The 11,529-nt window shown below is 41.1% G+C and overlaps 1 protein-coding gene across 1 annotated transcript in view; it reads left to right on the top strand.

Annotated features, from left to right (window-relative positions):
- LIMCH1 (LIM and calponin homology domains 1) overlaps positions 1 to 11,529 on the top strand; it is a 349,754-nt gene that overhangs the window by 265,453 nt on the left and 72,772 nt on the right. The window contains 2 exon segments of the mRNA XM_070451961.1: positions 4,662 to 4,914; positions 5,973 to 6,239. Of these exon segments, the coding sequence (XP_070308062.1) occupies positions 4,662 to 4,914; positions 5,973 to 6,239 (520 nt within the window).

Here is an 11,529-nt window from a genome sequence, read left to right as displayed (position 1 = left end):
TTATTTTATAGCTGAAAGATCCCTTCCAGTTATAAAATTCTATGTTACCGAAATACTTGGGTATTTAATATGCCCAGGTCCTGAGTTCATTACTCGACCTCTGGTATCTCATTTAATCCTTAGCACAGATTATGAGATGCCCAGTATGTGAGTTAGTTCTCTCACAGGGCTATGAAACACTCCTTAGCCATATTTTACAGATGAATCTTAGGTTAAGAAACCATCCTAACATTATAAGTGCCCCAAATCACTGTAAGCAGAGTGACAATGTCAGCCTCGAGAAGTGTGAGTCCAAAGCTTATACCCTAAAGCTTAATTTACTTACACTTCTTTCTGTTTGCTTAATAGATTTTTCAAATTCTAGCGTGACTGAACTAATGCTTTTGTTTAGTACTTAAACTTGCCAGCAAATAGATTAGCCTCAGGGCCATATCGTATGTGACTCCTAAAGAATTCCATGGTGCATTGTGAGCTGCTTGAAAAACATTTCTACAATTTTACATGACATCTTAAGTCCCACCCACAGTATTAGAAGTTGCAATACCAACTGCATGATCTAATTGAACTTTAACATAACTCAAAGAGAGATTTACTTTCATGAAACATATCATAACTAAACTATTGCATCCATATTATTTTGATTGTTTTAAAGAATTATTGTTGTCTCATCCTGGTTTTTAATAACTGGTAATGTGGATCCTTTATTTATTCTGTCACCAGCTTCGAGGGGTTCAGAGTTTATAATGAGCCACATCTTGAAGGGATTTGAGATGGTAATTACTAATATTGTCCTAATATGTGCTCAGGCACAATTTCATTTGCAGCAATTAAGATTGATAAGCCAGAGTCTTTTCATAACAGTTTTTCCCATGTAGAGAAAAACATGAAATTGAGCTTCACAAAACACCATCCGTGAAAGAGCATCTTAACATACAGATTTCACCAATCAGTCTGATACCTTCAGGCTCATATTCTTGTAAACTAATCAAGACCTAATGAGGTTTTAAAGAAAAACAACACTTTTTGTCTGCCTTTAACAATGTGGTATAATTTTATCCAAATTGATGTTGTATTTCATTAGAGTTTATGGTATATTTTTCAAGTGATGTAATCAAGAAGATTGCTAGTCCTAATAAACACTTTCAAATTTAGAAGAACTTTTTTTTTTTTTTTTTAATTCTTGAAAATTTACTTCCTAGGACTCATAATCAACTAAGGAAAGTCTTACCATGAAATTTTCCAACTCCATGTTGGGTCGAGAGAGAGTTTTCGTTTTGTTATTACTGAGGCCCACTGACCCATTCAATAGGGATAGTCAAGAGCCACGCACATAAGAGGTGCCGTGACTCTATGGGTTGGACACAAGAGCCACACGGTAAGGAAGCTGTGGGTCCCCAGGTCAGTGCAGCCACTCCATCTTGCCTGACAGGCCCCCAGTTCCTCCCTCGCTCTCACTGACGTGCCTTCTGAGGCGAGCTCCACTGAAGAGGAAATACAAAATCTTCCACTCGGATGCTTTGAAAATTAAGAACATGTTTTATAAACGTAATGCATTTTGTTAAATGAATATTCTTATCTCTTATATAAAAGGCTGGTTAAGGGAGAGAAATAAGGAATGAGAGAAATTAAAGCACTGGAGGAAGATGAAAAAGTAAAGGGTTGGTGGTGTATATGGTAAAGTCACAGTGAAGCGAGGCGCTCAGTCATGTCTGACTCGGGGCAATCCCTGCCCTGCTCCTCCGTCCATGGGATTCTCCAGGTGAGAGTCCTGGAGTGGGCTGCCATTTCCTTCTCCAGGGGATCTCCCGACCCAGGGATCGAACCCAGGTCTCCTGCACTGCAGGCAGACTCTTCACCATCTGAGCCACTAAGGAAGCCCGTATATGGTAAACATGGGTTAAAAAAAAGAAAGACCCCTAGTTGTTGGAAGGGAGAGAAATGTAGACCCAGTGGAAAGGAAGGATCGGACTTTGATAAAAGGATGTCATCATGGTCATGTGCACTATTGGGCATAGATGGAGAAACCATCCTAGTACATTTTCATCTTTTCAGGATTAAGTCAAAATCTTTTGAAGTCTTGGCCTGAGATAAGAAGAGTTCTAACACTTGGGTGCTTTAGGTATCAGGTAATCCTCACAACAACTCATGAGAGCTGTATTATCACCTTATTTCCAATGAGGACCCTGAGGAACAGAGGGCATACATTCCCCAGTCACACATCTAGGCGATGATGGAGCTGAAATTAGACCCTGGTCTCCAAGTCCAGAAGGTTACACTGCTTTCAACTAAGTCACTCTGCCTCTGGGCATTTGTAAATTAACTCTTTTTGAAGTGTCTGTTGAAGACATTTATCAAAGAGTAATTGAAGAGGCAGGGGAGGTGATCTGTTTATGTGTTAAACAACCTATTTTGAGACTCTCAGTGTATTATAGGTAATATGTTTTTAGATATTGTATCAAAATAAGTTTCATAGATTATAGCGTTTTAGAACAGAGTGAATAGTGACAGCTCTATTCCATGCTAGGCCTTCACAGTTGATTGAAGAATCACTTTCTTTCCTTCATCTATTCAGTGAAGTACAGTCAGGATGCTTTAAGCCGGGGGCATTGTACCCAAAGTTAGAAAACTGCAATAGTGCATGTGATGATGATGATATCATTTTATCAAACTCTGATCCTTCCTTTCCCCAGGGCCATGTTTCTCTCCTTCCAGCAACCAGGGGTCTTTCTTGGGCGGGAATCTGGAGAACAGAAATTGGAGTCTTGAGCTGTTACTGACCAGCCTTGGAGAAGGGGCCCGTTGGGTCTCTCTGAGTCTCTGTTTTCACCTCTGTATCATGGGGAAAATATCAAATAGGGAAACAAATCCAAGTGCCTGGCAAGGTAAGGTAGTATTAGTGTTTGTTATAAAGCAATTCACTGAGGGCTCTAAGTATTTTGTTATGATACTGAGACAGATATACGTGCTAAAAGACTTGGGGTGAGAGAAGGCAACTAAGTTATGAATCAAAAACCAACAAGTAATGAAATGGTCAAAACTCCAGAAGGGAGGCTGAAAGCCAGTGACATGAATAATTCATAAACTGAACATTTCATCTGCAACAATGAACAACTTGTTTATGGTCAATGCTTTTAACTTTTACTGTTGTTTAAAAGCCATTAAATCATTTAATCTCCAGGGCAAGTTATTTCATTACTATTTTTTTACAGAAAAGGATGAGCAGGTGTATTAGAGACAAGCCTGGGAGCCCACAGCTCATCAGATGAGCTGACAGATGACAGCTCGGGAACTATTAGCATGAAGAGCAGTCAGTTTTTGTTAAGCGCTTACTCAGGACCAAGTACTGTAGCAGTAGTCTCACACGAATCTGATCCTCCCAACAGTGCTACGAAGTAGGTGATACTGCTATCCTCACTATATTATAGACTAGAAAACTAGCAGTGTTACTTTGGCATTGGTCCCTGCACCACTCGAAGCCTTGGTGAGTGGCAGAGCTCAGTACAAAGTGGATCTGACTTAACCGCCCGCACTACCCGCTTCTCTAAGGCTGCCACATCTCTCGACTTTTAGTTTAAGGCTCTTTTCACAAATGTAAAGAAGTCAATTTCTGTTTGCTATCAATGGAGTTGAAGGACCTTTTTATAAGGCACTCACTGATTTAAGAGTTTTCAACCAGCGTTCAGATGGTGGCTGCCTGTCACAGGAGTGGTGTTTTGATGACAGTTTCAGTCCAGTGGATGTTAGAAATCTGATGAGATGAGACTCAGGAAACAAGGATACAGTATAATTTGGATACTGCCCAGTGAAAGAGACTGATGTTGGTAACGCTGAATTCCTTTGTGTTGTATAGAATACTCTTTAAGCTAGACTAATTCATTGATTCATCTGATCGTTTGAGTATATCCACAGTGTGCAAAGACCGTGTGATAAGTACTGTGAAGGGTATAAAGCCCTGTTCTCAAAATACAAAATAGAAAGGATAAAGTGCCAGAAGAAAAATAGATCATCTGGCCATGGTGTTCACAGGAAAAAACTGCCTCCAGCTCTGGGTACCAGGAAGGGCCCTGATATAGAGGAATATGCATTTATTATAACTCAAGCCATTTCCTGGAAGGCAAACTCTTGGTATAATCCATACTGAACATTTTTCTGAATTCCTATAGTTCTTATATGTCTGTGCTCCTTGATTATAACGAATATTCTCCAGGTGTTTCATGAATTGGTTAAAGATACGTCAAAGACAAAGGATTATAAATCTTTTATAATTCTTATTTGTGAGAATATCTAGTGCAGGATAAGACATGCAACAACAGGTGCTGTGTAAAAACTCCATAAATTTATTTTTTCTTTTGAGACTTGCAGAATCTGAGCAGGCATATAGTCCGATTGCAAATGTGTTGTTAATTGTAACTCTCAGATTCAGCTAAGCTTACTTCTTTTTTTTTTTTTTTAATTTGACTTTTTTCTCTCTTGATTAAAATTGAGAGCTTTTCCCAGAGTAGACTAACTTCAACTGATACTTTCTATTTGTTAAGTGAATAATTTAAGGAAGTAGTCCCCGGAACCCACAGATTTAACCACATCCCCCATACTGTATACTTGCCTTTGGAATCTTATCGCTAGCCCGGCACACTCTCTCAGCACCTGTCCTCTCTCCCCAGGGAGGGGGAGCGACTCTGAATCCGACCTGCCCCATCGGAGGCTGCCCGACGTGAAGAAGGATGACATGTCTGCAAGGCGGACGTCCCACGGTGAGCCGAAGTCAGCAGTGCCTTTTAACCAGTACCTCCCCAACAAGAGCAACCAGACAGCTTACGTCCCTGCGCCTCTGAGAAAGAAGAAGGGGGAGCGAGAGGAGTATCGGAAGAGCTGGAGTACCGCCACCTCCCCCCTGGGTGGGGAGAGGCCCTTCAGGTAAGACCTGGGCTGCGCTGCTCCTGTCCTGGCTTGTGATGCAGGAACTACGGCCCCTGGACATGAATGAGCCCCAAGAGCTACTATAGACCATTGATGCGAGGTTACAGGTGGAGGTGGGAAGAACAGACCTTCAGAGAGACATCTTCAATAGGACAGAAGCTTCGTGAAGGCACCTACAGCTGTGCCTGGCTCACAGTAGGTGTTCAACCAACACTGGTCTGTCTAATGAGTAGATTTTTGAAACCAGCTCCATCATCAGGACATTGAAAGCAGATCTGTCATCCATATCCTTCTCTGGAGACTATCTGACTCCCAGTCCTGTTAGATCAGGTACAATAAGACCTTTTATCTACATGGAAGTTTATCTAGACATAAGGTCAAGCATTATGTAAAGGATGCGTGAACATGCTTGAGTCGTAGGTAGAAACAAACAGTCCTAATGAAATGGAAGAAGCATTGGACTTCTCGTCACTTTTAGGGAAGCAAGCAGTCTTTCCCCTAATCTCTGATTATGTTTTTGTATTTCTTCATTCATTTATTCAGTAAGAATGTATTTATTGAGTATCTACCATGTGCTAAGTAGTAGATCTTTTAGGTGTCGGGGATCCAGTAGAAGGTAAGATAGAGTCTTTGCCTTCAAGAACCTTATAGTCTAATAAAAGAAACTTATAACCTGGTCTAATCCTTTTAGCAAAACCATCCTGATCATTGCTTGGTTATTTTTTATAATCTACCTTTATTATCTATGATTTTCCATTGAGTAAAAATTTTATTCAAAGTTGTAGTTATTAAAGAAAACATGAATTTTGCCTTTCTGTCAGAAAAGGTTTTTGCCTATCAAAGTTTGAAATAGCTTTCAATCAGTGTGGCGATCATGATGTGTTATATTAATTAACAAATGGCTACATTTAATTTTCTTCACATTACCAGAATAGTATTGCATACTATGATCTTTTTTCAAGTGGAAGTAATATCAGAATGACCAGGAGCTGATCTATGATCTGCTCCCCAGCCTAGTGAGTTAGTTTGGTCAATTATGTTGTCCAACTCACTAGCTATCCTGAAACGATAGAGGAAGAGGAAAGTGAAGTGGGGTCTCCTTGTGAAGAGGACCCCGTCAGTCAAATGGACACCAGTGGGAAGCCTCCTGATGGTGGGTCAGAACTACCCACCATCTGTGGGAAGGAGCAGCCTCCTCCAGAGGGGGCTGTGGTGGCACCAGCTCCCAAGTCGGAAGAGAAAGCTGCTGCTGAAATGCAGAAGCGCAGAAGGCTGGAGCAAGCCGGAATCAAGGTCATGCCAGCAGCCCAGCGCTTTGCCAGGTTAGCTGTGTGGGCCAAGGACTGGCCTGGCTGGCTTTGTGCATGCCCGGGGCTTGGAATCTGTCTGATGTGGTGGAGTTTCCATCTTGTTTTCCCACTTCCTGCTTTACCCGTTGCATCATTATTTCCTACTTGGAGCAAATAGAAATAGCTAATCGTCTTTGCCTTCAGGCCTGTCTCTGCCGAATTTTTGGTTATTTTAAAGGGAGGTAAAGAGTGAGCTTCGTGCTGCTTGAGTAGAAGGCCTTGTCCTGGTCAAGGATGTGTGGTCAGTCACTTGTGGGCCACAGGATGTATCTGGCAATAACATCTGATTTTTCGATTGTTAATGGCTTGTTAATATTCACACTAAATGGCTCTTATCTTCCTTTACACATCACTAGAAAATCGTTCCTTTGGCATGGGAAGCACTGTCTTTAGAAAGAGTGGCTGTCTGACAAAAATCCACTTACTTTCTTTGTCCCAAGGGAGTAGTAAGTACGATTAGGTGTATTTGACTCATGTCTAAAACTTGTAGATTCAACAACAAAGAACGGAGTAATTGCTTCTCTTCGTTGTAACGGAGGCACTAGTATCCGTCCTGGTGGCCTCGAGGTACGTGAGCGGCAGGGACCCTCAGTAGCTGGAGTCACAGAGAAATGTGATTTTCAGTTTCATGTAGTATTGGGAGAAGCCAGTTAATTTTTGCCCTGTAATAGCCACGAAGATCCTAGCAGATAATAGTGAGACCAAAATTTACTGGACAAATGGTAATTCACAACAGTTTGACCGTCGAAATTCCTTTGCCACTTGCTCTTTCATTGAATCCTGAAAGGTAGGTGACATACCCATTTTTCCAAGCAGAGTAAGCGGAGGATCGGTGAACGTTAGCCACTTCCCAGTCTCTGGGACGCTTACTGCTGACCTGGCGGCTGCCTTCAGCTGTTCTCCGGCCACAGCGTCACGGCTGCCTCCGCACGTTTGACAGAATGTTCTCCATCCCTCTGTGCTGCTCCCTATGTGGTCACTGCTGTGGTCTAGATCTTCACCGGAAATTCCAGCACTGGCTTATATGGATTTAATCTTAGGGTGGCTTTGTATTGATAATACACCAAGGATATAATTCTTCTGTCTGTGGTGTCCCACAGGTGAACACGTCTGTCCTAAATGTGTATGTGCTTCTAGAAGACTCTGACATAAAACTGTGCTTATGCTACAAGAAACTCTCAGGGTTTCTAAAATTATAAAGGGTCATGTCATAACATCTTAAAAACAGAAATAAATCCAGATATTCTTTAAATTGCAGTTCAGAGACCTTTTGAGACACATGCTGTTTCAACATCATTTGAGCGTCTGTGTATATCAGAGACCCGGCTAGGTGCTGAGAATATCAAAATGGAGTATATCCTCTTACTGGTTTTCAGTTTTTCCTGCTTCTGTCTTCAAGCCTAGGGCACTGTGGAAATAAGTAATAAGTGATACAGATAAGAGAGTGCATTTATTAAAAAAAAAAAAACGCTTTAATCTTAATTTTCTTGACACACATACCTTCACTTTTATCACATCTGTGAAGTCTGTAACTAAAAGTTACCGAAGACACCATCATCTTTTTTTATTGTTTTTCTTGTTATTTTCAAAAATTGCCAATGTTCGAGTTTTAAAATCTCATTTTTAAAAGTTGATTTTTTCCATAATTACTAATGCTGTTGACTGTCACAGCGTGTGCATTGGCTACTTGGGTTTTTTTTTTTTCCTACAAAGTCCCTCATATCTTCTGTCATTTACTTTTGTGCTTTAAAAAAAAAAAAGTATTATTGTGGTAAGAACACTTGGCATGAGATCTATACTCTGAACAAACCTTTAACTGTCCAATACAGAGTTGTTCACTGTAGGTACAATGTTGTGCACCAGATTCCTAGAGTGTATTCAGCCTGCTTAACTGAAACATTATCCTATTGATTAGCGATCCCTATTTCACCCTCCCTCCATCACTAGTGACCATCGTGCCCTTCTCTGATTCTCTGTATTTGACCACTTTAACTACAGGATGTAAGTGGAATCATGCCATTTTTTTTCCTTCTATGACTCTGGCTCATTTCACTTAATGTCCTCGAAGTTCATCCATGTTATCACATATTACAAAATTAATTCTTCTTTGAGGCTTAATAATCTTCCATTGTATGCATGTACACAACCTTACCCTCATTCATCCCTTGATAGACATTTGGGTTGTCTCCACATCTTGTTTATGATGAATAATGATGTGGGAGTGCAAAGATCCCTTTGGGAATCCTGGTTTGAGTTCTTTTGGATATATACCCAGAAATGGGATTGCGAGGTCTTGTTCTGCTTTTACTTTTTGAGGACCCTCCCCGTGTCATCTTTGTTGTTACTACTGTCCAGTCGCTAGGGCGTGTCCGACTCTCTGAGGTCCCATGGACATGTCATCTTTAGAGTATCCAGAAGAGCACGGGGAGGCAAGTGGGCAGAGACTTGAAGCGAACGCGGCGCACCCAGGAATCGTGGTAACGTGGAGAGGAGAAGAGAGTGGGCAAAGGCTGGGGATTCCATGAGCACCCTGTGCTTCTTCAGTAACTGGAAGTTTATTTTCTGATAAAACAGTGCAGTCTTTTATGACAGCTCCCATCCTGTGCACAGACCTAGAATCGTAGTTAGTCTACAACCATGAATTCTAATTGAAGAATGATAGTATATTTGTGTGGTAATTTTTGCTCCTGTCCATGTTCCTGGGATCTGGCTTAGTTTTTCCATATTTTATCCAAGTTAGGTCTATTAAGCAGAAATTTGCAGGTCAGTTAATGTCTGCAGATGTCAGTTAACGTCATACTTTAGAGCTACTGACTTAGCATTTTAAATGGAGTTCAGGAAAATCATGCATATTCCCAGAGAATGTTCCCAATAGCAACACAACACAGCTGCTCCAAACACCCAGAATTCATTTGTTAGAGAGATTTTTCAGCTGCTAGCTCTCTCATAAAAGTTTTATATAGACCATGCCACCAGCCTGCCCTGTCTGTGTCTTTGTCACTTACTTTTTGCAGCCCACAATGGAGTCAACAGCCATCCTAAATTTATCACATTTTGGATCCTGCTTTTAATGTGGCAGAAAGTAGCTTAACTGGAATGAAATGCATCTCATGAGGAAGGAAAGGATTCTTGGTGTCTGGAAAATAAGACTATGAAATATTTCAATATGCTGATGTCTTTTAAGGCATTTTAACTTCAGTCTCCTATCTTTGCAATCCAAATGCATTCTGGCCACCACATCTTGGAACCCAACAAGAGGCACCAGATACTTCTTGTGCCTATTCCTGAGCTGAGAAAGTCTGTGCTTGCAGAGATGGGGAGAGAATGAGGTTCAGGCAAAGAAGGAGGCGTGTAGATGAGAGGCAGGCCTGACTTTTGTAGACCAGTTTTTGATGGTTGTGTCACAAGTATTCTCAAACACCTCCTTGAATTATTTTTAATACCATATAAAAACGAGCAAAAGTGCATGAGTTTTCTAGTCGAGAAGTCCCAGGCTTCCTGTCAAAGAATATGTTAGGAGGTATCTTAGTACCATGGGACAGAGTAGGTCTTTCTTATTAAATACGTCTGCCATTGAAGTCAGAAATGCATAAACTACTTTTCCTTCCATGTTTATGATTTTAGTTTATAATGTAGTTAGCTTAATTACCCCCCAAATATGAGACTCTGCCAGAGAGGCTGAGATTTCTGTGTTTAAGAGGATAAAATAAGAACCAAGATTCACTTCCCCTGAATTAAAATGCCATGGAGATTTGAATTCTCCGACTTGGTGTTTCCCATTGGAGAAGTAAACTTGTTTTTGAACTGAATTATAGGTTTCACGTGATTGGGCTTCTTTTCTAATTGTTTTCATATGTTTCAGCACTCAGTCTTTTCTCCTAGTCTGTGGATCTTCTCAGGCACATAGTAATTAATCACAGAGAGGGGAAAAAACCCTCCAAGGAACAATAGACATTTTAGAAGCCTTTGGAGGAAGAGCAGATGCAGCTAAGTGCCAGACACGTATTCCTCCTTACCAGATGCCTATGTATCACTGGCTGTTGCCGAACAGATTCCGGGGGACCAGGGACCAGGCAGACACAGGATGTGTGTGAACCTCTGTGACTCTGGATGTAGCTGCCCTGGTTGGGAGGTCTCTGGTAGTGCCCGTGACATTCCCAGGAGGCCTAACAGGCTTTTCTGGAGGGCCCGGTTTCTTCCAGTGGAACAAACTGACTGCTAGTCTGAGCTGATTGCTTGTGTGCCGCCAGTTAAAAGGGGGTGAAAGAAAGTGCCAGCTTTTCCTCAGTTGAAATCATTATCTCACTCACTTTGAAATATATAAGCCTCAGAAGCTTTAAGACAGGGCTTTTCTTCCCGTTCACCTGCTCAGAGCCTACAATCTTACCTTCAAAGATAGCCTGACTTGTTTTAGGACAGAGTTGCCAGGTTGGAGGCAGGGCTTGGCATTTCTCATGTCACGTTGGACTGTATGCCTCCTAAGTAAAGCAATGAGCTAGGTCCACCGAGGAACCCCTTCTTCAACACAACTCATCTATGAATAACTCTGAAGAAATAGTGCCAAACCTGCCCCATGAATATCAAGCCAGATAGCCAAGTTCTGCCACTTAAATGTGCTTACTCTACTTCCATTCAGATGACCATAACTGGAAACCTCAACATTCCCCTCTGCAAAGTGGTCATTGTAATTCCAATCTTACAGCGTTGTCTTGAATGTTAGTGTATCTGGAATATACGAGCTCTTCAGAGCTATTGTAATTATTATAAAAACAAAGTAGCGTATACTGAAGGTTTACAATAACCTGACCTTCAGAAAAGAAGGGCACATTATAAAAAGTCATTTAAATATTTGCTAACTAGATACCTGTGTGCATAAGCCTTCATATTTGCCTTATATACATTATTTATTACTTCATAGCCAACAGTGCCAACCCAGAATTTATGTCATTAAATTTTTTCTCTTTCTGAGTCTGCCTTGAAGTTCTGAATTTACAGGATTCAAGCAATTAGCAGAATGTCATTATGATCATTATTCAAGTGGGCAGGGAGTGGCTGTAAGTGGCCAGTGATATGGAAAGCTTTATTCACCCTCTCTTTTTAAACCTGCATATCTAAACTGAGATCATTTGAAATGAGTCCAGCCACACTGGGCATTTAGCCTAAAAAGAAACACCCCAGGGAATTTGTAGCCTAGCTGGATTCACGTGATGCATAAGGCAGTAGATTCTCCTTGCTCAAATTGGCATGGCTGTTTGCGTAAATG

This window comes from Odocoileus virginianus, chromosome 21, assembly GCF_023699985.2.
Source record: "Odocoileus virginianus isolate 20LAN1187 ecotype Illinois chromosome 21, Ovbor_1.2, whole genome shotgun sequence".
NCBI lineage: Eukaryota > Metazoa > Chordata > Mammalia > Artiodactyla > Cervidae > Odocoileus > Odocoileus virginianus.
The sequence above is the reverse complement of the archived record's forward strand: the minus strand, read 5'-3'. Positions and strand labels throughout refer to the sequence as shown.